The following is a 27,626-nucleotide window of genomic DNA, read 5'->3' on the forward strand; positions in this document are numbered from 1 at the left end:
TCTCCAATCTTGCTGGATCACACAAACAGCTTGAAGCATCTTCACCCTTTCTTGTTTGATGTTATTCACAAAATAGGGAGTAGTACTTAAACTTTTTCTCCACCTTATGGTGATGTACCAGCCTATGCACCAATAGCTAGGAAGAGCTTTTTGACAGATCAATTTAATACATAAAACTCCAAAGGAATACTTTTAAAAATTAATTTCATTGTTTACCATATTGACAGAACACAGAACTTTCCCATTTGTTCACTGTAGGTAACTACATCAACATCATACTAAAGACATTTAAAAAACTGATGCCATAGCCAGTTAATTTTTCACTTTAATGTTTGTACTTTGGATATATATGAGCATTTTCATTCTAAAATTTTGACTTAATACATAAGACTTTAACTATGCATGGTTAATTAAGCCTGTAAGCCCTGTCCAGTACCAATGTTACAAAGGGGAGCCAAGGAAGGAGTTAGGTTTTTAGGACCTGGATGCATGGTAGAATTAGTGAATTTTTTTAAAAAAATGAGTGGCGGGTTGGGGGAGGTTTGCTACATTGAATTTATAATGCTGGGGCAATGACTAGCACTTGGGTATAGTCACCTTGTTAAATCAAACTTTTCCTATGTATTCATGGTGTGGGAGTAGGGGGTGGGGGAGAAAGGATTAGAGATGAGTACACTTAAGCTGTGAATATCCAGATCTGAAATAAGCTTAATAGGTTTCTATTAGTGGATAAAATATTTTACATTATGTACAATTAAGCCTTAAATTCTTCTCTTGGTTCTGTTCACTTAACACTGCACCAGTTCATCCTACCCAGGAATCTTTTAAATCATCTTTTGTCATTTCTTGGGGCACAATAATACTCCATTATATTCATGTACCACAATTTGCTAAATCATTCCCCAGTTACCTAAGGTATTCCATTAGAGTCTACTGTATTCCCCCTTCCATCTCTTTGTTAAGATTAGTGGTGGAGAGAAGCCAGGAAGTTGCCCAAGCTCTCCCCAATTTTCCTCAGAAACAACATTAAATCAAGCTTCTAAACAGATTCTGGGGCAACAGAACCCATAAAAAGAGTGAAACACTTTTCCAGCTAAGATAACTTAGAAAGACATAAGGAAAGGTCTGTCTCACTTGGGTAAAGGGGGGGAGCACAGTCCAGTGCAGAGAATGTCCAACAAGCTCTTAAGCCACAGCACAGATCAGCAACCAAGGCACCTTGGTCCTGGCTTAGGCTAGTGGTACAGCAGGCCAGCGGTGAGGCCTCTAGCCCTAGAACCCTAGCACAATAGATGTAACTATGGCAGGCCACCCCAGTGCAGCGGGCAAGCCGCAAACCCTGGAGGCCCTGGCCCCCAGTGTAAGGAGCTTGGGATCGTGTCCCCTGTGCTCCAGGAGCAGAGCTCAACTTTGTATGTCATGAAATAGGTTTTAAAATGAGCAAAAATCAGAAAAGAGCTCTGAACAAAGAAAGCTACCGTGGTGACAGGGAAGATCAAAACACAAATTCAGAAGAGGACAACGGTGTCAAGACACCTACATGCAAAGACTCAAAGGGGAATATGAATTGGTCTCAAGCCCAAAAAGCCTTCTTGGAAGACCTCAAAAAGAACTTTAAAAATCAAGAGAGGTAGAAGAAAAGTTGGGAAAAGAAATGAGTTACTTAAGAGAGTCAAGAGCTTGGAAAAGGCAGGACAAAAACTGACTAAAGAAAATAATTCCTTAAAAAATAAGATTAGCCAAATGGAAAAAAAAAATACACTTTAGAAAACTCCTTAAAAAGTAGAACTGGCCAAATGGAAAAGGAGGTACAAAAACTAACTGGAGAAAATACAGCTAAAAATTAGAATTGGGGAAGTGGAAGCTAATGACTATAAGACATCAGAATCAAGCAAAATCAAAAGAATGAAAAAATAGGGAAAAAAAATGTAAAATACCTCACTGGAAAAACAACTGACCTGGAAAATAGATCCAAGAGAGACACCGTTGGAATCATTGGACTACATGAAAGTCATGACCAAAAAAAGAGCCTGGATATCATCTTTCAAGAAATTATCAAGGAAAACTTCCCTGATATCCTAGAACCAGAGAGTAAAATAGTAATTGAAAGAATCCAATGATCACCTCCTGAAAGAGGTACCCAACTGAAAACTCCAAGGAATATTGTAGCCAAATTCCAGAATTATCAGATCAAGGAGAAAATACTGCAAGCAGCCAGAAATAAATAATTCAAACATCAAGGAGCCATAGTCAGGATTACACAGGATTTAGCAGCTTCTACATTAAAGGATCAGAGGGCTTAGAATATGATATTCCAGAAAGGAAAGGAGCTTGGATTACAACCAAGAATCAATTACCCAGCGAAACTGAGCATCCTCTTTCAGGGGAAAAGATGGATATTCAATGAAATAGGGGACCTTCAAACTTTCCTGATGAAAAGACCAGAGCTGAACAAAAAATTGAATCTTCAAATACAAGACTTAAGAGAATCATATAAAGGTAAACAGTAAAGAAAACATGTTATTGAGTAAGGTTAAACTGTTTACATCCCTACATAGGAAGCTATGATACTTCTAACTCTTAAGAACTTGTATTCCTACTAGGGCAAGTTAGAAGGAATATACATAGAGGATGTGGATATAAGTGGACTTTGATGGAATGATATAAAAAAATTAAGGGGTGAAAAAAAGATTGTACTGGGAGAAGAGGAAAGGGGAAGGCATAACAGGGTAAATTACAAAACATGAAGGGGTATGGAAGACCTATTATAATAGAAAGAAAGGAGGTGGTGAGCATTGTTTGAACCCTAAATTTCATTGGATTTGGCTCAAACGAGTAACACACTCAGTTGGGTATAGAAATTTATCTTATCCTATAGAAAAGTAGGAGGGGAAAGAAAAGGGAAAGGGAGGGGGTTAATAGAATGGAGGGCAGATTGAGAGGCAGGAGGCAACAGTCAGAAGCAAAACACTGGTGAGGAGGAACAGGGTAAAGGAGAGGGAAAAGTATAAACAAGGAAAAACAGGATGGAGGGAAACACGTAGTAATCATAACTGTGAGTGTGAATTCTCCCATAAAATGAAAACTGGATTGAAAATCAGAATCTTTTTATTATATTTTTTTTTTGCAGGGGGGAAGGCAGGGCAGTTGGGGTTAAGTGAGTTGCCCAAGGTCACACAGCTAATAAGTGGGTCAAGTGTCTCAGGCCAAATTTGAACTCAGGTCCTCCTGACTTCAGGGCTGGTGCTCTATTCACTGCACCACCTAGCTGCCCCCTTTTTATTATTTAGTATCTCTAGTTTTCAACATTGATTTCCACAACATTTTGAGTTACAAATTTTCTCCCCATTTCTACCCTCCCGTCCCCTCCACTCCAAGATGGCATATATTCTGATTGCCCCGTTCCCCAGTCTGCCCTCCCTTCTGTCACACACCCCCCCCCCCCGCCCCATCCACTTTCCCCTTACTTTCTTAATAGGGCAAGATAGATTTGTATAACCCATTGCCTGTATATCTTATTTCCCAGTTGCATGTAAAAACAACTTTTTTTTTTGAGCATTTGGTTTTAGAACTTTGAGTTCCAAATTCCCTTCTTCCCTCCCCACCCACCCTTCTTGAGAAGGCAAGCAATTCAACATAGGCCACACGTGTACCATTATGCAAAACACTTCCATAATAGTCATACTGTGAAAGACTTTTTCTCTCCATCCTATCCTATCCCCCTTTATTCATTTTTCTCCCTTAACCCTGTCCCTTTTCAGAAGTGATTGTTTTTGATTACCTCCTCCCCCAATCTGCCCTCACCCCCCTTCCTCCTACTTTCCTGTGTGGTAAGATACCCAATTGAGTTGTGTATGTTATTCCCTCAAGTCAAATCCAATAAGAGCAAGATTCACTCACTCCCTTTCACCTGCCCCTCTTCCCTTCCAAAAGAACTGCTTTTTCTTGCCATTTTATTTGAGATAATTTACCCCATTCTATCTTTCCCTTTCTCCTCCTCCCAATATATTCCTCTCCCACCCCTTAATTTTACTATTATTTTTAGATATCATCCTTTCATATTCAACTCACCCTGTGCCCTCTGTCAATATATAGATGTATATTCCCTTCAACTACCCTAACACTGAGAAAGATCTCATGAGTTAAAAATATTTCTATGTAGGAATGTAAACAAAACGATTCAACTTTAGTAAGTCCCTTATGATTTCTCTTTCCTGTTTACCTTTTCATACTTCTCTTGATTTTTGTACGTGAAAGTCAAATTTTCTATTCAGGTCTGGTCTTTTCATCGAGAAAGCTTGAAAGTCCTCTGTTTTATTGAAAATCCATATTTTGCCTTGGAGTATTATACTCAGTTTTGCTGGGTAGGTGATTCTTGGTTTTAATCCTAGCTCCTTTGACCTCCAGAATATCATATTCCAAGCCCTTCAATGCCTTAACGTAGAAGCTGCTAGATCTTGTGTAATCCTGATTGTGTTTCCACAATACTTGAATTGTTTCTTTCGGGCCACCTGCAATATTTTCTCCTTGACCTGGGAGCTCTGGAATTTGGCAACAATATTCCTAGGAGATTTCTTTTTGGGATCTATTTGAGGAGGCGATCAGTGGATTCTTTCAATTTCTATTTTGCCCTGTGGCTCTAGAATATCAGGGCAGTTCTCCTTGATAATTTCTTGAAAGATGATGTCTAGGCTCTTTTTTTGATCATGGCTTTCAGGTAGTCCAATAATTTTTAAATGATCTCTCCTGGATCTATTCTCCAAGTCAGTGGTTTTTCCAATGAGATATTTCACATTGTCTTCCATTTTTTCATTATTTTGGTTCTGTTTTATCATTTCTTGATTTCTGATAAAGTCACTAGCTTCCACTTCCTCCAATCTAATTTTTAAGGTAGTATTTTCTTCAGTGGTCTTTTGGACCTCCATTTCCATCTGGCTAATTCTGCCTTTTAAAGCATTCTTCTCATTGTTGGCTTTTTGGAGCTCTTTTGACATTTGCGTTAGTCTATTAAAAAATAGGTGTTATTTTCTTCAGTATTTTTTTGGGTCTTCTTTAGCAAGTCATTGACTTGTATTTCATGATTTTCTTGCATCACTCTCATTTCTCTTCCCAATTTTTCCTCTACTTCTGTTACTTGCTTTTCCAAATCCTTTTTGAGCTCTTCCATGGCCCGAGACCAATTCCTATTTTTCTTGGAGGCTTTTGATGTAGCCTCTTTGACTTTGTTGACTTCTTCTGGCTGTATGTTTTGATCTTTGTAACCAAAAAAACAAAAAAAGATTCTATAGTCTGAGTCCTTTTATGCTGCCTATTCATGTTTCTAGCCAACTACTTGGCCCTTGAGCTTTTTGTCAGGGTATGACTGCTTGTAGAGAATACTTTGTCCCAAACTTTAGGGGCCTTCGGCTGCTGTTTCAGGGCTACTTCTACTCCACAGTCACTGCAAGCTCTACCCCACCAGTGCTCTTCCCCCAAAAACTGCCAACTAGGACCAAGGCCCAAATCTAAGCAGGGCAAAGCAAGAGAACTCTTCCTCTGCACTAGCAAAGCAATCCCTGCACTCCCCCTCTGATCGGCTGCTTGATTCTTCCCACCACTTGATTCCTCCCACCGTGTGGGCCAGGGACTCTGGACGCAGCCTCAGGAGCTGGGGCTGGACCATGACCATGCACTTCTTTCACCCGGATCCAGTAATTTTTCTACCAATCTGCTCTGTTGTCTTTGGAGTTTGTGGGTTGAGAAGTCTGGTAACTGCCACAGCTCAGTGATTCATGGCCCTATGGCCTGCTCCGCCTGACTCCTGGTCTGGTTGGTCCTGACACGGCCCATGCTGGGCTGTGCTCCGCTCCCAACATGGTGTGATAGATCCTTCCCAGTAAACACCCAGGCCATCTTGGGCTGGAGACTTGTTTCCCAGTTATTTCATGGGTTCTGTAGCTCTACAATTTGTTCAGAGCCATTGTTTACAGGTGTTTGGAGGGATTTGGAGGACAGCGTAAGCAAGTGCTTGTTTTCCACCTGCCATCTTGGCTCCGCCCACTAAAAATCTTACCATATGTTGCTTACAAGAACCACATCTGAAGGAGGGAGACACACAGAGTAAAGTTAAAAGGCTGAAGCAAAATATGTTATGCTTCAGCTGAAGTAAAAAAACCAAATGAATAGCAATCCTGATCTCAGACAAAGCAAAAGAAAAAATAGATCTAATTTTAAAAGACAGAGGTAAATTACATTTTGCTAAAAGGTACCATAGACAATGAAATAATATCAATACTAAACATATACATGAAATGGTACAGCATCCAGATTCTTAGAGGAGAAGTTAAGTGAGTTACAGGAAGAAAAAGACAACAAAACTACTAGTGGGGGACTTTAACTTCTTCATCTAAAAACTAACTAGTAAATCTAACCATAACATAAACAAGAAAGAAATTAAGGAGGTGAACAGAATTTTAGAAAAGTTGTATATGATAGAATTCTGGAGAAAACTGAATGGGGGTAGAAAGGAATATACCTTTTTCTCAGCAATACATGGCACCTACACAAAAATTGACTGTATTAGGGCATAAAAACCTCACATTCCAATGCAGGAAGGCAGAAATACTAAATGATGAAATAAAAATTACATGCAATGAAGGGCCATGGAAAGATAAACTAAAAATTGGAAATTAAATCTGATCCTAAAGCACGCTGTTAAACAAAGCAGCACAGAAACAACTGATTTCATCAAAAAGGATGACAACATTGAGACAACATACCAAAACTTGTGGGATGCAGCCAAAGCAGTTTTTTTCCCCCATAGCTCTAATAGTTTCTTGAAAGGGGAGTTAATTTTTTTTAAAATTAAGATCTTTTATTTTTAGTTTACAACACTCAGTTCCGCATTTTGGGTTCCAGATTTTCCTCCCATCCCACCTCCCCCCCCCCAACTCCCAAAGACAGCATGGAATCCAATATATCTTCTACATATAACTTCACATTGAACTTATTTGCACAATAGTCAAGTTGTAAAGAAGAATTATGACCAATGGAATGGATCATGAGAAAGGAGAAACAAAACAAAACAAAACAAAAAAACCTACCCAAAAACAAAAGGGAAAAAAGGAGAGCAAACAGTTTTCCTCAATCTGCATTCAGACTCCATAGTTCTCTCTCTGGATGTAGATAGCTCTCTCCATCATGAGTCCTTTGGAGTTGTCTTTGAACCTTGTATTGCTGAGATGAGTTAAGCCTATCAAGGTTATTCATCACAGAATCAATATATCTGTGGTGGTGTATAATGCTCTCCTAGTTCTGCTCTGCTCACTCAGCATTATATCATGTAGGTTTTTCCAGGTTATTATTATTATGGGGTTTTTTTTCCTCCTGGCTTCTAAAGTGGATTTCTGTTTCTGAGGCTCAGGGTGCACTGTCCCAAGTTTCTTGTGTTGGAATCTGTGGGCCTGCTCACTAGCTTTATGTTCTATGGCCTCTGGTTTCATGAGGTGTGGGGGAGGGGTGGTCTGGCTGCTGGGAGTCTCCTCTTCCCCAGGACTGTTCTACAGCAGGGGTGGTCTCAGTTGTTGTCGGTGTTGGTGTCTGCCACTTCCCCTGGCTGTGCAAAGCCAAGTCTGGGGTCTTGGCGTTGACGTTAGTTAGCTCCACCCCCTGGGGCTCAGTTACTCTCGTCATTCTGCTGAGGTGAGGGCTGCTGGGACAGCTCTCTTCCTGCACTAGTCTCCTTCTGCCACCACAGGAAGGGTCCTCTCTCCAATTTCTCTCACTACTTAAGCCCCGCTTCTGGCTCCTGTTTCTCCTGAGGTAGTGTTCTCTGGGTTTATTCAAGGGAAGGATGAGAGCCATTTTAACTGGCCATCATGGCTCCTGGAAGTTTAAAAAGGTGAGTTTCAAACCTTTAGACTGTGGGTTGGAGGCCTCTGAGCTAGCTGGTCCCACAGCCACAGGCTCTATGCTCCAATAGACTGCTGTCCTGGGCTGAGAGGCCTGGGGCTCGATCCAGCCATAGCTGGTACTTTCACCCTGGGCCTGTTCCTGCTCTGGCTTTTCGCTCGCCCAGAACTCTCCCAGACTGGCATGCTGGCTGGATTCCTCTGCTGTTTCCAGTTCATTTGGTCTGGTGCCCTTGCTTGTGCCTGGCGCTCCTACCCCTCTCAGTCTACTAGTAGCGTCTAACTCTCAAATCTGCTCAGATTCACTTTTTTAGACATATCTGACAGAATTTGTGAGAGAGCTCCGGTAGTTCCTTCCTTTCACAGCGCCATCTTGGCTCCCCAAAGCAGTTCTTAAGGGGAATTTTATAACTCTAAATCCTTACATGAATAAATTAGAAAAGGAGATCAATAAATTGGGCATGCAACTAAAAAAGCTAGAAAAGAACATTAAAAATCCTCAATTAAATACCAAATTAGAAATTCTGAAAGTCAAAGGAAAGATTAATAAAATTGAAATAAAAAAGCTATTGAACTAATACATCTAAGAACTAGTTTTATTTAAAAAAATGGTTAATTTGATTAAGAAAAGGAAGAAAACCAAATTACCAGTATCAAAAATGAAAAGGGTGAATTCACAACCAAATGAAAAGGAAATTAGAACATTTAGGAGCTATTTTGCCCAACTGTATGCCAATAAATCTGACAATCCAAGTGAAATGGATGAATATTTACAAAAATATAAATTGCCCAGATGAAGAGAAGAGGAAATAAAATAATTAAATAACCCATCTCACAAAAAGAAATCAAAGAAGCCATCAATGAACTCCCTGAGAAAAAAAATCTCCAAGGCCAAGTGGATTTACAAAAGAATTTTACCAAACATTTAAAGAACAATTAATTCCAATACTACATAAATTATTTGGAAAAATAAGGGAAGGAGTCCTACCAAATTCTTTTTATGACACATATATGGTGCTGATACCTAAAGGAAGAAGAGCCAAAACAGACAGAGTTATAGACCAATTTCACTAATGAATATTGATGCAAAAAATTCAAATAAAATATTAGCAAAGAGATTATAGCAATTTATCATGAGGATAATACACTATGATGAGGTAGGATTTATGCCAGGAATGCAGGGCTGGTTCAAACATTAGGAAAATGTATCAGCATAATTGACCACATCAATAACAAAATTAACAGAAATCATGATTATTTCAATAGATGCAGAAAAAGCTTTTGACAAAATACAGCACCCATTCCTATTAAAAATACTAGAGAGCACAGGAATAAATGAAGTTTTCCTTAAAATGGTAAGTAGCACCTATCTAAAACCATCAGCAAACATTATATGTAATGGAGATAAGCTAGAAGCTTTCCAGGTAAGATCAGGGGTAAAAATAAGGATGTCCATTATCACCCCTGTTATTCAATATTGTACTAGAAATGTTGGCTTTAGCAATAAGAGAAGAAAAAGAAATGGAAGGAATTAGAATAGGCAATGAGGAAACAAAACTATCACTCTTTGCAGAAAATATGATGGTATGCTCAGAGAAGCCTAGAGAATCAACTAAAAAACTACTTGAAATAATTAACTTTAGCAAAGTTGCAGTATATAAAATAAACCCATATAAACCATGGCATTTCTGTATGTTACTAACAAACCCAGCAGCAAGAGATAGAAAAAGTAATTTCATTTTAAAATAACTGTAGACAACATAAAATATTTGGGAGTCTATAAATAACTGTAGACAACATAAAATATTTGGGAGTCTATCTGCCAAGACAAACCCAGGAGTTCTACGAACACAATTACAAAGCACTTCACACAAGTAAGTCAGATCCAAACAGTTCAAAAAATATCAATTGCTCATGGGTAGGCCAAGCTAATATAATAAAAATGACAATTCTACCTAAATTAATTTACTTATTCAGTGCCATACCAATCAAACTACCAAAAAAAAATTTATGGAACTAGAAAAAATAATAACAAAATTCATCTGGAAGAACAAGAATATGAAGGGAATTAATGGAAAAAAATGAAAAGGAAGGTGGCTTAGCTATACCAGATCTAAAACTATATTATAGAGCAGCAATCATCAGAACTATGTGGTACTGGCTAAGAAATAGATTGGTGGATCAGTGGAATAGATTAGGTACACAATACACAAAAGTCAATGCCTACAGTAATATTGTATTTGATAAACCCAACGACTCCAGCTTCTGGGATAAGAACTCACTATTTGACAAAAACTGCTGAGAAAATTGGAAAATAGTATGGCAGCAACTAGGCATGGACCAACATCTTATACAGTATACCAAGATAAAGTCAAAATGGCTACATGATTTAGACATAAAGGGTAATACCATAAGCAAATTAGGAGAGCAAGGAATTGTTTTACCTGTTAGATCTATGGAGAAAGGAAGAATTTATGACCAAACAAGAGATAGAAAACATTATAAATTGCAAAATGGATAATTTTGATTACATTAAATTAAAAAGATTTTGCACAAACAAAACCAATGCAACCAAGATTAGAAGGAAAGCAGAAAGCTGGGAAACAATTTTTACAGCCAGCGTTTCTGATAAAGGCCTCATTTCTCAAATGTATGGAAACTGAGTCAAATTTATAAGAATACAAGTCATTCCCCAAATGATAAATGGTCAAAAGATATGAACAGGCAGTTTTCAGAGGAAGAAATTAAAGCTATAGTCATACAAAAATGCTTTAAATCACTACTGATTAGAGAAATACAAATCAAAACAACTCTGAGGTACCACCTCACACCTATAAGATTAGCCAATAATGACAGAAAAGGAAAATGAGAAATGTAGGAGAATACGTGGGAACACTACAACATTAATGTATTGATGGTGTAGTTATGAACTGATCCAACCATTCTGGAGAGTAATTTAGACCTATGCCCAAAGGGCTATAAAACTCTGCATATCCTTTGATCTAGCAATACCACTACTAGGTCTGTATCCGAAAGAGATCATAATAGAAGGGAAAGGACCCACATGTACAAAAAGATTTATAGCAGCTCTTTTTGTGGTGGCAAAGAATTAGTAATTGAGGGGACACCCATTAATTGGGGAATGGCTGCACAATTTATGGAATACAAATATAATGGAATAATATTGTGCTATAAGAAATGATGAGCAGGCCAATGTCAGAAAATTCTAGAAAGACTTATAAACTGATGCTGAATGAAGTGAACATAACCAGGAGAACATTGTACACAGTAATAGCAATATTGTGTGATGATCAATTATGTGAGACTTAGCTCTTCTCAGCAATACAATGATCCAAGAAACACTAAACACTAAACACTAAAACACTCATGATGGAAAATGCCATCCACATCCAGAGAAAGAACTATGGAGTCTGAATGCAGATCAAAGCATACTATTTTCACTTTTTTTTGTTTTTTTCTTTCTCATGGTTTTTCCCTTTTGTTCTGATTCTTCTTTCACAACATGACTAATGTGGAAATATGTTTAACATGACTGTACACGTATAACCAATATTGGATTGCTTGCTGTGTTGGGGAGGGGGGAGGGAAGGGAAGGAGGAAGAAAAATTTGGAACTCAAAATCTTACAAAAATGAATATTGAAAACTATCTCTACATGTAATTACAAGAAACAAAATACTACTAAGTGGGAAGAAAAAGATTAGGAAGTTTGCTTGTCACTATTCTCTCCCCAGAATTAGCCTTCCTCTTAAGCCCCCCTTACTCCCCCTCTGCTTATTTCCTTGATATATTTCTGTACTAAACTGTGTGTGTGTGTGTGTGTGTGTGTGTGTATGTGTGTGTGTGTTCAACTTGTTTCTGGTAAGAGCAAGGTTTGTATGATGCCCATACCCCTGCCCTTTCTCCCTGTTTGTAAACTCTTTTCACATGTTCCAATTATGGAAAATAAGAAGTTCTACCCCTTCTTTATCCACCAGATTATTTGTCTTTTTAGCTTCCCTTCTTTTTTCCCTTTTCAGACACCCAAGACAAAACCAAACTACTCTCAAGACTTCTGCTTTCCTGAACTCCCTCAATAACCTGTGACATTAAAGTTCTGAAGGGATACTTTTTCTTCCCTTATTAAAATGTGAGCACTACATTGTCCTACAGTCCTTCCAAGGGGTCAAGTGCTTGCTCCACTCTGGTCTTTTCATCAGAAATACCTGAAAGGCCTCTTCCATTCAAGGTCATTTTTTTTTCTTCTGTAGAAAGATGCTGTTTTTTCAAGGTAAGTTTATTCTTGGTTATAAGCCTATCTTTTTTGCCTTTGGAATAACGCCTTCCAAGGTCTCCTCTTTTAAAGTAGAAGATACCAGGTCTTATGTGATTATAACTATGGTTCCTTGGAACTTAAAATTGATGTTTTCTGGATCCATGCAATATTTTTTTATCTTTGATATGAGAGCTCTCAATATTGACATATTACTATGACTTTTCTTTTTGGGGTTCCTTTGCAGAAAGTGATAAACAAATTCTTCCTATCTATACTTTGTCCTCTGGTTCTAATAGATGTAGGTAGTTTTCATTTATGATTTCTTTTAAAAAAAAAGCCTCATGTTTTAAAAAAAAATCAGTTTACCTGGTTGGTTGTTTTTTATATCAGATATATTTTCCAGCATTTTTTAGTTTATTTCAAATTAGTTTTTGCTATCTCTGGAGTCTTTGATTTCTGTGCTTGCTCTATCCTAGTTCTCAGGGAGTCCTTTTCTTGGGTTAAGGTTTAGCACTTTCTTTTCTAATTTACTTATTCTGCTTCTTTTCTCTAGAGCTTTGTTTTAATTTTTTATTTCTCCTAGGCATTCATATATAATCCTTGTGGAAAGTTTATTCTCTTGAGTATCAGCTTGTAGTTGTTATGGAGTTACTGCTTTTTGAGGATGTCTAGATGTGCAGTATTTTTTTTTGTTGTTGATATTTAATCTTACTCTTCTCTCCAATTTTAGTTTCTTCTTCCCCTGGGTTCCTAGGATTCTCGGCATCTTTGAGGTTCAGAGAATTAGATCTTGAGGCTCCTCATAATTATTTCAGCAGCCCTGACTGCAGTCAGTCACTCAGACACTTCCTTGGTTACCTGGGACTTTCTCTAGGGAGCTTGCTGTTCTTGTGGGTTCTAGATATAAAGCCTTGAAGGCTTTCACTGTCCAAGGCCGTTTTTAATTGCTTGGGAAATTGTCCTGTGGTTATCACCGTCTTTGGGGGCAAGCCCCTTTTCTAATAATCCTCAGGCTGACCTCTAAGACTGTTTAGAGGTATAGTAATTTCTTATTGGATTTCTTGAACTTTGGGTCTAGCAAGAATTTTAAGGTTTTACTAGATTAAGTATGTATGTGATCTTCCTCTCCCTTCAGGCAACCATCTCAGCCACAAGTTTCTAATATGCCCTTCTGAAGGAAAAATAATCTTTAATCATAAAGACCATTAAATCCATTGCTTATGAGTTATGCTAATATTTTCTGTTATAGAAGGGAGAGATACCATCCTGTGGTGGATAGAGAACTAGACTCAAACCTGTCCCAATACTGGTTGTGTGACAATGAGTAAATCATTAAACTTCTAGGTGCTCAAGGTATTGCTCTTAAGATTGTAAATAACAATCAGTCAACAAATAGTAACACATACCACCAAGCAGAAGTGCTGCAGTTCATGCCCTCAAGGAATTTACATTCTAATTGTACAAGCTGTTCATATGCATTGGTGAAGAGAATTTATTTACCTGGAATTTCCTTCTAAAGAAAAAAATAAGTTTTCTTTCCCCATTCTTCACCCCCATAAAAATAAGAACTTAGGTAGCTTCCAGAGTTAGCCACTTAAAAACTTTATTTGAACATTTATGGCTGATGAGAAGCCAATCATTGCACAACCTACTAAAAGCAATCAGTTTAACAAATGTTGGTGGGGAGGGATGAGGGGAGTGAGCTGTGTTAAACCAATTGCAGCAAGTGAACAATTTACATTAGTCAAAAGATTTTATTATCTCACACATACTTCATAAGTTCACAAAGGACTGACTCACAATCTTGTAATGACTTAAAAAAACAACAGATGCCACAGTATGGGAGAACAAAACAGTCAACACTGCTCTTCTGTCTTTGCTGACTTGCCTTCTAACAGCCTCCCCAAGTCAGCCTTGCCACATGATCGGTCTTCTGTCTGGTAGGCTTTATAAACCCTAAAAGTTCTAGTTCAGATACAGCTCTAATAAATCGAGCACTGAAGGCAGAAGCTAAGGAAAGTCATCAAGTCATGGTTCTGCTTGGGTGTTAACTATGAATTGAAGGGAAACTGGGGAGTAATAAAATGTATGCCACTAGAACCTCTAACTAGGGAAAGGAAATAGGAAGAAACAAAATCAATGTTGAGTACCTAACTGGAGCTCTCTAAATTTTCCAAGTGGCATAAAATAGCTCTCCCAACTTTTCTAAAACATTATAGAAAAATAAGGACTCAGACAACTCTCCAAATGGTAGAGATTCCATTTTTGGTGGATGCAAAAAAGAAATTTACATTGTGGAATGTGACTTTTCATAGGTATGTGTGTGAGTGTATATGTGTATATATGCATAATACACAACATTGTATCCAGAGTAGAAATTCAGCACAAGTTTACACAAATTTAGCTACTAAGAATTTAGTTATTAGATCTAGTCATAGTGTTTGTTTTTGTAAATCCTCAGTGAAGATTTGGGAAATTGACAGTCTAGTAAGTTTTGTGTATTTGAATAGTGCAAAACCATATAAAAGGATACTGGATAATTTCCTTTATCTCTTCTGAGGCTGTGGAATTTGGATCTGTTTCTTCAGCAGCTGTTACCACTGTTGCAAAAGCCTTTTGAAGGGACCAAACATAGAACTTAATACTTTGAATATTTTTAGGCTTGCCAAATATTCTGCACATATGGACTGTACATATTTGTGTCTTGTCCTTTTTTAAATATCCCCCAGTTAAGCCAGATCAGACAATGCTGTTGACCTGTATGTACACATAATTCTTTACTCTGTTCCCATCAAAATACCCTTTCTTTTTAAAAGTTTGGCAGTCCTAAATAATGTATTTTAAATCAATCATATATAATGACCTGATGCCATGTTAACTAGGTACATTTAAAAGTTTCAAAAAAATGGATATGTGCTGAGAAGGAGGAATTAAGGGCAGCAAAAGTCAGAGGCTCAAAAGAAACCCTGAGTGACTCCCCTCCCCTGCAACTTTCCCTAACCTCCAGTGAAAAGTAGCCCTTGGAGCTATGGAAAGTTCCTCTCCCCAAACTCCCCCATCCTTTGCTAGAGGGATGCCTTTAGAATGCTGTCTAGAAAACAACCTTTTCACTGAAAATAATGCAATAATATAGGTCTCCCTATGGCATAAGTGAAACAAGGGTCTCCTTATCTTAATATTTAAAGTACCCATCTGAGGGAGGAATAATATTATTCCTGTATAGCCTTGTATCTCTTAGAAAAGAAACAAACACAGTTTTCTAGGGCCATGCCAAGAACTCTCTGAACCCAGTATTTCCCAATTTGTAATCTACAAATATGTGCTTTCATATCAAAGTATATTTTGTTCTTTTATGACGACAAGGAAAATATTAAGAGGGAACTTGGGCTTTCAAAAGTAGAAGTAAAGGACATTTAAAGAACAAATGTGTGTCCTCAAGAACCAATGCAATTAAAACAATCAAAGAAAGTGGTCACATGTAACTAAACAAATAGAGCATACATAGCTTGTTATTTTCCAAATAACATACCTCTGACCAGTCCACAAGATTGATGAGCCTGCTACATTCCAGATGAAGTTTATATGCTATGCAGATATCAGGTGCTACATTTGGAATGGAGTCATCTTCACTTTTCAGAGCCTGATTCTAAAAATAATGTAAATAGTGACTCTTATAGTTGGTAAGAGGCGAATCGCAAACGAATAATCTGCAATAAAATGAACTTTTTTTTTAAAAGTATCTTTTGGTTGTTCAATATGTTGCATTATTTAGGTGAATTACATTTATAACCTCAATTGCTAATTCTGTACATTCTTTCCTACTAGGACTTTGGTGACATTTGTTTTTGAGGAGTGTTCTCAGGATCAGAAGGCAAGAACAGTATTTCTTTGTTTCTTGTTTTATGATCAATAATTACTAGGAAAGTCAGAGCTGCATTATTATTCTTTTTAAAAAGTGGATTTTTAAAAATTTTCAATAAAATATCATTTCCACAGTTTTTTTTTTCTGGTTAATTTAATCATTTTATTAATAAAGTCAGAACATTATTAAGAAAAGGATGGTCATTTGGCTATTGCTCTTAGAACAAAGACCATCATGGTGACAGGCTCACAGTTCATATACCCTTCAAAGAGTGGGTATTCCTGAGGGGTGGCAATCAACTCTGATTGGATAACCCAGTGGGGGAGGTAAGCTATATTAAAATGAGCATCTTGGGGTACATGACTTAGATCACCCAAATCTTGGCCAAACAAACATCAATTTCCATAAGCACCTGTCTTGACGAACGGGAGAATAAGCCTTTTCCCAGACCTGTCTGAGCAAACACAACGAGCTGGAATACTAAACCTATTAGCCCAAACTTATAATTTCTTTTACTGTCTGATTAGATCTTGGCCTGGGTAAATCTTTGAGAATTCCAACACTGGTTGGTTTTCAAATGCAGAAGTAGAAAAGGGGAAAAATCTTGATCCTAATACAATAATTAGTTATTAAATACAAGAGAGAAGCTTTCATTTCTAATAGGACTGTCTCCCTTACTCCTTCCCTATCCTGTACTAAAGAAGGCTATCATTTCACACACACATGTATATATGTATGTATGTCAGTGTGTAATACCATACTATGCATACTTCTATTTATCAATTCTTTCTTGTTTTTCCTGTTTTTTAGTAATAAATTCATTTTTTATTTTTAGTTTATAACACTCAGTTCCACAAGTTTTTGGGTTCCAAATTTTCTCTCCCTCCCTCTCCTCCCCGCCCCAGACAGCATGTAATACAATGTACATTCTACATATACCTTCACACTGACTTTATTTACATATATATACACACACATATACATATATACATACATACACAAACGCATATATATAATATACATATATATGTGTGTACACATACACACACACACACACACACATATATGCATATTCCCTTCAGCTACCCTAATACTGAGGTCTCATGAATCAAACGCATCATCTTTCCATGTATGAATGTAATCAAAACAGTTCAACTTTAGTAAGTCCCTTGCAATTTCTTTTTCTTGTTCTTTTTCTTGATTACTGTTTCATGCTTCTCTTGATTCTTGCATTTGAAAGTCAAATTTTCTATTCAGCTCTGGTCTTTTCACTGAGAAAGCTTGAAAGTTCTCTATTCTATTGAAAATCCATATTTTGCCTTGGAGCATGATACTCAGTTTTGCTGGGTAGGTGATTCTAGGTTTTAATTCTAGCTCCATTGACCTCCGGAATATCGTATTCCAAGCCCTTCAATCTCTTCATGTGGAAGCTGCTAGATCTTGGATTATTCTGATTATGTTTCCACAATACTCAAATTGTTTCTTTCTGGCTGCTTGCAATATTTTCTCCTTGACCTGGGAGCTCTGGAATTTGGCAACAATATTCCTAGGAGATTTCTTTTTGGGATCTATTTGAGGAGGAGATCAGTGGATTCTTTCAATTTCTATTTTGCCCTGTGGCTCTAGGATATCAGGGCAGTTCTCCTTGATAATTTCTTGAAAGATGATATCTAGGCTCTTTTTTTGATCATGTCTTTCAGGTAGTCCAATAATTTTTAAATTATCTCTCCTGGATCTATTTTCCAGGTCAGTGGTTTTTCCAGTGAGATATTTCACATTGTCTTCCACATTTTCATTCCTTTGGTTCTGTTTTATAGTATCTTGATTTCTCATTAAGTCACTAGCTTCCACTGGCTCCAATCTAATTTTTAAGGTAGTATTTTCTTCAGTGGTCTTTTGGACCTCCTTTTCCATTTGGCTAATTCTGCCTTTCAAGGCATTCTTCTCCTCATTGGCTTTTCGGAGCTCTTTTGCCATTTGAGTTAATCTATTTTTTAAGGTGTTGTTTTCTTCAGTATATTTTTCAGTATTTTTTTGGGTCTCCTTTAGCAAGTCATTGACTTGTTTTTCATGGTTTTCTCACATCCTTCTCATTTCTCTTCCCAATTTTTCCTCTACTTCTCTAACTTGCTTTTTCAAATCCTTTTTGAGCTCTTCCATGGCCTGAGACCAGTTCATGTTTTCCTTGGAGGCTTTTGTTGTAGGCTCTTTGACTTTGTTGACTTCTTCTGGCTCTATGTTTTGGTCTTCTTTGTCACCAAAGAAAGATTCCAAAGTCTGAGACTGAATCTGGGTGCGTTTTCGCTACCTGGCCATGTTCCCAGCCAACTCACTTACCCTTGAGTTTTTCAGCAGGGTATGAATAAAGAGTACTATGTTCCAAGCTTGGGGGGATGTGCTGTTGATTTCAGAGCTATTACAGCCAGCTCTGCCACACCAGCACTCCTCCTTCCCCAAGAACCCCCAACCCAGACTGGACTTAGATCTTCAGCAGGCTCTGCACTCCTATTCTGATCCGCCACTTAATTCCTCCCACCAGGTGGGCCTGGGGCTGGAAGCAACTGCAGCTGTAGTTCTGTAGCTGCCCCACGTCTGCTGCCCCTGGGGTGGTGGCTGAACCGTGAACTCTAGCCCCCTGTGCCCAGCAGCTTTTCCCACTAACCTTCTCTGTTGTCTTTGGTGTTTGTGGGTTGAGAAGTCTAGTAACTGCTGCAGCTCACTGATTCAGGGCGCTAGGGCACGCTCTGCCCAGTTCCTGGTCTGGTTGGTCTGCGCCCCCCACGCTGAGCTCTGCTCCGCTCCGCTGCGCTCCCAGCTCTATGCAGGATAGACCTTACCCAGAGACCATCCAGGATGTCCTGGGCTAGAGCCCTGCTTCCCTCTGCTATTTTGTGGGTTCTGCAGTTCTTCTCTGTTGTCTTTGGTGTTTGTGGGTTGAGAAGTCTGGCAACTGGCACAGCTCACTGATTCAGGGTGCTAGGGCCCGCTCCGCCCAGCTCCTGGTCTGGTTGGTCCACGTGGTCCACACTGGGCTCTGCTCTGCTCCCAGCTCTGTACACCAAAGACCCCACCCAGCAACCATCCAGGCTGTCCTGGGCTGGAGCCCTGCTTCCCTCTGCTATTTTGTGGGTTCTGCAGTTCTAGAATTGGTTCAGAGCCATTTTTATAGGTTTTTGGAAGGACTTGGCGGGGAGCTCATGCTAGTCCCTGCTTTCCAGCTGGCATCTTGGCTCCACCCCCCCATTTCCACAGTTTTAACAGCCATATGCATAACTGAGTACTAAATGAAGGTTCCAGTTCAATATCATAAAGCCTAAAAAATACCAACATCTTAAAGGGAAGTCTGAGGTTTGTTGGGCCAACTCCTATAAAATGTCATAAAATCAAGTCCTTCATTCATTATAAGGAAGGCAGCATGCAGGGGATGTTATAGATCATTTAAGCCACTTCCCTTCATATTTCAGATGAGAGAACTGAAGTGGAGTTGATGGGGTGCTTGGGTGCTTGTGCTTGGACCCTGATTCTAACATCACATTTCTCCTTAGCATCTGCTTGAGTGCCTGTGCCTGGACTCCAATTCCAAAACCACATCCAGTTCTAAAATCACATCTCTCTCTAGCCTCAAAATACTGTCCCAGGCAGTTCCTCTCCAGTTCAAGGGCAGCATGCCCTAGCAAAATAGTTATCCCTCCTCCTGATATAGTAGCCAGTTGCACCTTATTGGTCCAGACTCCCTGTGTACATGCTAATTGGCTGTGCACTGGGCCATAACGATATTTACTACTTACTGACCTTACTGATATGTATCCTAGACATAGTCATATTTATACTCCCTTACATATATCTTGTCTAACAAGACATCGACGGAGGCAGCCTCGATATTTCCAGTCGGCCCTGACCATTAGTTGACTTAGTGACGTTTCAGACCTAAAACCACATGTAGACCCCTTTGGGCTATTTCCCAGTGAACTCTGGGTAAGACACTTGTGCAGTAGATACAAAAAGTGCATGTTCCTTTAAGAACTGACCACCCCATAACCACTCCCTAATCCTACCCCAAAACACCTAATTGACATATTTGGCATGTTTCACTCCAAATTATCCTATATAAACATCAACTGTACCCCTCTAAGGTTGCAGGTTCCCTAAGAACTCTTCCCTACTGAAAACTGTAATAAATCTTTGGCACCTTAACTTGAAGAATGCTTGGGTCGGTGAATTCATTCTAAATGGCCCCGACCCTCTCCAGTACTTAGGTCCATGAGGGGTATACTCCCCCACAACTACACTGTCTGGGAACTCCAGTCTTGGGGTTCCTGGACCTTGTCTCCTCTCCCTCAACATTTCTGGCGCTCAACATGGGGCCCAGTCTGAGGTCTCAAGTCTTCTTCAACTCAAGGTAAGGCTCCCCTCCCCTCACCTCGCTCTGTAGTCGAGTTTCTTCCCCTCAAGCACCTTAGGCAATGCTTGCAGGGACAGTTGTCCTGAACCTTCAACAGACTTGGGCATCGGCATAATTTCCCCTTTTGATGAAGGATGCCTTGTTTTGGGGAACACATTGTCTCTCTCTCACTCCGTCTTCCAGAATGTTGGTTGAGGCAAGTTACGCTACAGGAGCTCTATTGGTACCCCTCCTCCTCATCTATACCCAGCCCTATCAGCTTACAGGCACCCAGGCAGAGGCTAAGGAGAAATGTGATGTTAGAATTAGGGTCCAAGCACAAGCACCAAGCACTCCATCAGAGTGACATGCCGAAGGTCATGATTTATACCCACTTCCTCTGACTCCAAATTGGAGTGGTTTTTTTCACTATATTACACTACCCTAACTTCTCTAATATTTCTAACATTCTTGTGTGAAAAGGAGAACAAAAACAAAACAAGGCATCATTGGTATCAGTCACTTCTTCCCCTCTCCTTCCCGAGGAGTGGGTCCCTAGGAAACTGAACCCTCCTGAAAAAAAAAAGTAGTTAAGAAAAACCAACCTGAGGGGACAGCAGATAGATAACATGTGCAATATTCTGTCTTTGTTGTCCTGCAGCTCTACTTTGAGAAGATAGGTTTGTTTCATGTGAGAAATGGTGGGAGGAGTTTTGTTTCCACAGGGTAGCGATAGCAGATAGTAAGTCAGGTGACTGGTTCTAATCAGCGGTGTGATCTAGCAGAGACCAGGCTTCTGATCTGGTGTAAGGTTAGAGGCTTGTATGCATGCTGAACAAGCCGTTTGAGGGCATGACTTAGGCAGTCAGGGGGTTGCATCTGGCCAATAAAGAGCCATGAGGGAGATTTGAATTCAGAGTCAACAAAAGGACTGGCATTTGTCCAAGTCCTTGTACTCTCCTGTACTCCGTTCAGGGGCTGTACCCATTTATTCGGAACGAATAAATGTGAAATATGATTAAAACCTTCCTGACTTCTCAATGAGTATTGTTTATTCTTAGACAGCATAAGTATATTTATAATATTTCATTAGCTGTTCTCTTGACACATTATTAATTTTTAAATTATTTTAGTTTAGTTTCTTTTTAGTGATCTTTTCATCTAAATTGTGGTAGTAATTGGGATATTTTCCTTCTGGTTCTGCTTGTCTAACTTCTCTTGCAATGGTTCTCAAATGAGTAGTATAGGATCATAGAGCTGGAAGGGATAGTGGCAGCCTTCTAGTCCAATCCTCTCATTTTACAGATGAACTGAGGGCTGAGAGAGATTAAGTGACTTGACTAAGGTCACAAAGAATTAATAGTGGCTGGTGCTTTCCACTATATACCATTTAGGGATACTTCCTTAGGTTTGCTAGGTGAGTACTTAGGAAGCATCAACATTATAGAGACTTAAAGGCTAGATTGAGATGCCAATTCATAATCCTACATAAATAGAAAGGCATACAATAGCCATTTTACAGGTCATAAGAAAACTGGTTTGGTTTTGTTTGTTGATGCCAAACATTCAAAACAAGAGAAGAGCCTATCCATAAAGGAATTAGACCTTAAGAATGTAAATCTCTAATCACTTACTTCTATTGACTTTAACAGTAAAGAAGTCTGTCAGAAATAAGGGTTATCTTGAAAGCAACTGCAGCAGAATGCTAGTTTTGTTTTGTATGTACATAACAAAATTATAAACTGTATCTATAGATTATAATATTGGTAATTTAAGGAAATGCTTCAAGAAACTTGTCCTTTTAAAGATGTAGCACATGCTGCCATCTATTCCTGAGAGGAAATACCAACATGGTAGCCTATGTGTTCTTAGAGGAAAAAAAAAGTATTTGAATCCTGATTGGAATGGAAATACATTTGAACTTAATGGGGCTTGATCCAAGATACTCTGTCATAGGCTTCCTTTTTAAAAGTATGTTTGTGACAGTGGTAGTCATGTGCCACAGAAGTCATGTTTGTTAAAAGCAGAAGAAGAGGGAAAATATTTTGAAATTCTGTTTACTTCCCCTATCAGAAACTTGAGGTAGCAGTGATTGCTTTCTTGCTGAGGACAGCTAAACCCGGGACCCAAAGTCAGACAATGAATCTTAAATGGATCAGTCGTTCAAGATCAGAATTAAGTTCCTCTCTGTGGCTGCTGCTTTCCTGCCATGTCTAGTGTTGGGAAATCAAGAGCAAGAATTCAGATTTCCTGCAGTATGGTGCAATTAGAACACTACCTCTTGGGTATTGCTGGCCATCTCTTATGTTCAGAGTGAGGACTGCCCTTTATGAATAAAATGACATCTGTGCAAAATTCAAGATGAAACTCCAAATTGTTTGAGGTTTTTAAAGTATCAAAATGGACGAGCTGGATCTCTGAAGAAATTCTGGCCATCACTGTTGACCAAGCATGCTGAATAACCATGTATATAATATTTTACATTGTGATTTTCTCATATAACAACTGGTGAGTCAGGAAATGCAACTATCTTCATTTAAAAATAAGGAAACTGAGGCTAAGAGAAAGTGCATCTTTGCAGAGAACATAGTGTTAAGTGCTGGAACAGCACTGCAAAGGGGAGTAGTCAGCAGGGTCCCAGTTACTGGACAGGTAAAGTAGGGGACTGAAGAAAGGTATGTGGCAAGAAATCATTCTTGGCCTTAGAAAAAGAAGTTTTGGTAGAACAATAAGGACAGAATTCAATTCTGTTCAAAATCTTTTCCTTTCTCATCTGTGTGTTCACATACTTTTTGTTTCCTCTCCTCCATCTGTCTCTCTCTCTCTCTCTCTCTCTCTCACACACACACACACACACACACACACACACACACACTTGCATGTGCACATGTGTGTTCGATAGTGGTCATTCATGAGGAGCTCCCTCAACTCCCCCATACTTCTGTATATTCTTACTCCTTTTCAGTTTCAGGAGTAGTGGTACCTACTCCCTACCCCTTTATCTGTGGCCAGGAGCCCCTGTGGGATGCTGACTGGCATAGTAGAAAGAGTTCTGGGCCAAGAATCAGAAGATCTGGATTTGTGTTTCTGATCTGCCACTTATTAGCTACTTAATAAAATATATATAAAATTACCTACTATATACCAGAATATATATATGTAAAATTACCTACTATATGCCATACACTGTGCTAAGTAAGCACTTTATAAATATCTCATTTGATCCTTAAGACAACCCTTTGAGGTAGTTGCTGTTATCCCCGTTTTAGTTGAGCAGACAGAGGTTAAGCGATGTGCCCAGGGTCATAAACAGTAAGCATCTGTGGCAGGATTTGAACTTGGATCTTCTTGGATCTTGACTCCAAGCCTAGCCCCTCTATCTACAGCATTCCTTATTTGTCCCTCACCCTCTCTGGGCTTTGGTTTCCTCATCTGTATAATGAAATATTTGGATTGTATGCTCTCTAAGGTCCCTTTCAATTCTAACAGTCAATGACTCTAAGAATCACTTGCTGCCTCTTCCAGGACCTTGCTCCAGTAGTCATTCCCACCAGTGCCAATGTAGCTTTATTAACTTCCTCACCATTGGCTTTTTACCTTCAGCCAACAAACATACTTAGGTATCTCCAGTCTTATAAAAAGGCTTTCCTTGGCCCTTCTGTCTCATCTTGTTACAGTCCTCCTTCTTCTCTCTCATGGCCAGACTTCTAAATGTAAGTGATCTTCAGTACTTGGATGGATTAAGTGACTCATCTGGGTTAGCATCCCTTGCACAAATACAGATCTTAACTCATCCACATCTTCTAATCATGTGCCATTTGTATTTGCATCCTTCCAATAAATGCTCTGCCCGGTAAAACAAACACCCTCCTTTTCCATCTGCTATCACTTATTTTTGGTATGTGACTGGAATACCTTTTTCAGCCATATGTGTTTTTGATGATATTTTTTATACCACTTCTTGCATATAAATCATGGTTGGTCATTTGTTGCAGCCTTGCATATTTCCAATATATCTTTGATTAACTAAAACTTAATTCTTCTGAGACAGTGATGTTTATAAATCTCTGCCATATAGCATCACCAGAAGAACACTGATAAGATGTAGCAGGTAGCAGGAAGCAGCTTGGGAACTTAGAAGGGATTGCTCAATTTCTCTGATGCAATTCAGTCTTCCATTTCTTTGTCCAACCTGATGAAGGATATTGTCCAGAATATAATCTGGGCAGTCTCCAAAACCTTCATACCATTCTCACTACTCTCTTACCATCCCTCCTCCCCACACACGTTTGTCTAACCATTGGCATACTGGGTATATATTCTAGGTAATACAGTCTTCATCCAGTTGGTTCTTTTGTGTGGGTGGGTAGGCTGACCTCCTTCTTCGTGGTATGGATTTTATTGAGGGGGCACAATGGTGTTTTGAGGTTTCAATGCAATCACTACAAATGGGAACATCTGGAGAACCTCACCATCTCTGAGAATCCCTCCTCCATTTGGGTTTTTCACAGCCTATCCTCTCTGTGACATTGGTGACTACATAGGATCAATGCACAAGTTATTTTTGCTCACGCCTGTCAAGGAATTTTGTGTGAGCTTAACATATGAATGGAAGATATTTTTGTCAGGGGTATTCTGCTATACCAAATGCTTTTTTTTTTTTTTTTTTGGTAATTTACAAATAAAAGTCCCAGTACAGCCTTGCATTCTTTTTCAGTCATTGTATGGCTACAGATATGAGGTACTGCAAAAAAATTTTCATCGATACCTGTGTGAACCAATCATAAACATTTTGCAGAAAAGAGCAAGGAGACATATGATTCAGCAGTTGCTAATGCTTTGGTTATCTTTCTTTAGTAATAATACCAACTGTGACTTGTTAGACTAAAAATCCAACTCCTAAGATTTCTAAAGAAAAAGCTCCTAAACGCCCATTAAGAACAAAGTACATCATTTAGAATATCAGCCCTAACAGGTTTTGTGACAACTAACATAGACTGCATTACTGCGGACCACAGCATTGACCAAAGCTTACTGGTCTCAGCTAAGATGCCATTTCTTCTTAGGAACTCACTTCCTACCTTCAGATAATGATAAGGGTTGTTGAGTGCAGTATGAAGAGCAATTCGGGGAGCGGCATTCAAATGCTCGCGCAGAACGTGAGCCCCAGCAAAATATACCACCTCATACAGCGTCTGTGAGTCTGGAGGGAACAGGTGTTTTCTGAAACAGTCAAATTGAGAAGCCAGCTTTTAGACACACAGTTTTCCCTGTCAAAAAGTCTCTCAAACTGCTATTACTCATCAGTTTACTGTTTTTAAAAACTAAAAAAAATGCATAGTGAAAGCTAACTTTGTAATGCTCAGCTTTTGGGATCATAGAGTTAAGGGTGGAATGGATCTCAACGGTCATTAAATCCTCCTCCCCCACCCCTTCACTTTACAGACAGGAAACTGATACCCAGAGCTGTGAATTGGTTTGCACAAATTCGTAAGTAGTAATAATTATGTCTTTTAAGTAAGATTTCACATCTTTAATACTAACAAAACAATAAATTTTCAACTTTTAAATTAAATCTCCAGAAGGAAAATGGCACATGTAATTTGGACCAAAACCTTAAAAAAAACTTGAACTTATAAGCTTTCTTTTTCTTTAAAAGAAGTATATTAAATGAACTCAAATATGCCTTCAGAAAGTAAACATTTAACTCATTCCTTGCTAAAGATAGGTATCAATCCTTAGAATGAAATTTTTTCAGAACAGTCTCTCAGGAAAATTAGTGTTTATATGAGATGTCCTAAGGAAATCATATACTAGGGCTTTTCATACATTTTAGATTGAGAGATTTAAATTTTAAAAAATTATTTAAAGAAAAATGTATGGTTTCAGATTAATGCAGACTAAAATTCTTTATTGTTAAATTTTTAAATGTTCTTATTAGTAGATACTAAGCCACATTTTAGAGATCCCCATACCACCCCCAATTAAGCTGGAGACCAGAAAATGTCAATAAAATATTATTTTAAAAGTCATTTAATAAGCATGTTCCACATGTGTACATATTGGTTGGACTATGCCAAGATATGAACATTATCCCAGTCTGGGCAGACTAGAGAGGCTATCACAGGGCCCAAGTTGGAAGGGAATGCGAGAGGTACACACAGACAGGCCAGAGGGCAAGGTAACAAAAGGTCATGTTTCCTAACTTGTTTAAAGCATTAAAAACACATCCCTTCATAAAGAAAGATCATGGGACTTGCTCAGTCCTGTGGGCAAGTGGGAAATATTTTGGCAGCATGAAAATCCTGTATCAGTTTCTTTCCAGGAGAAGACAAGCAATATCTGACTTGGAGCTAGCATCTAGATGCTAGCCAATTCTTAGTGCAGAACTTTCATCCTGATGTTCACTTCCTCCCCCTGTGCTGGGGGGGGGGGGTCACAGGAATCACTACCAATAGATAATGGCTGAGATGGGAGTGGGGATGGAGGCAGGGAGATGTTTTTAGTATTCTAAGCTGGAACCTTGAAAGCATTTTCCCATAGAAATACTCATAAATGATGGTTAGTTTCTGTTAATACTGTACAGAACTGGTTAAATTTTGTGGCTACTTTGCAGTAGTAAACATTCACTAAACATGTGAGTGGATAACATGATCTCCACCTCCACTGTACATCAGCCCCCTACTGAGTGACCACTTTCCCTGCCTCAATTGTCCAATGAGAATTCTCCAATTTATCCTCAACCCAACTGCCAAAGTGATATTCCTAAAGCAAAAGTCTGACCAGTGACCAAAGGTCATTCCCCTGCTCAGCAAACTCCAGTGGCACCCTAATACCTCTAGAATCAAATACAAATCACTGTGAAAGGGAGATCTACCTTCCTTATCACCACTAGTGACACCTGCTAACCAACTACCACAAACAGGCACAGAAGCCCTGAGAATGGCAGCACCCCTCAGAATACCATTCCTGCTTCCAACCCAGCCCTCATAGCTATCATCTGGGAAAGCAACTCATGTGGAGAAGAGATCAGCCATCCCCATCAACTAACTGCCAACCAACTGCTGCATACAGGGCAGGCAAGTCAGCCTACCTGAAGCAGCAAGGTACCCTTAGGGAGTGACAGGAGGCAGCATGTGCAGGCCAATCAAACTACCACTACCGCCATGACCTCCATCTTCCCTCAGATTCTTATGGAGACAGCCCAGGACTCTGAACC

General features: G+C 39.0%; 1 protein-coding gene across 2 annotated transcripts in view; it reads right to left on the reverse strand.

Annotated features, from left to right (window-relative positions):
* Positions 1-13,750: 13,750 nt before the first annotated feature.
* The window catches only part of ORC3 (origin recognition complex subunit 3), a 128,323-nt gene continuing 114,447 nt past the window's right edge, over positions 13,751-27,626 (reverse strand). For both annotated transcript variants that reach the window (XM_036768749.1, XM_036768748.1), the window contains 4 exons: positions 25,489-25,630; positions 15,694-15,810; positions 14,698-14,777; positions 13,751-14,161 (listed from right to left, as the gene is read on the reverse strand). In XM_036768749.1, the coding sequence (XP_036624644.1) occupies positions 14,056-14,161; positions 14,698-14,777; positions 15,694-15,810; positions 25,489-25,630 (445 nt within the window). In that variant the 3' untranslated portion in view covers positions 13,751-14,055. The remainder of the gene's footprint in view (positions 14,162-14,697; positions 14,778-15,693; positions 15,811-25,488; positions 25,631-27,626) is intronic.

The sequence above is a fragment of the Trichosurus vulpecula genome, chromosome 7, assembly GCF_011100635.1.
Source record: "Trichosurus vulpecula isolate mTriVul1 chromosome 7, mTriVul1.pri, whole genome shotgun sequence".
Classification (NCBI taxonomy): Eukaryota; Metazoa; Chordata; class Mammalia; order Diprotodontia; family Phalangeridae; genus Trichosurus; species Trichosurus vulpecula.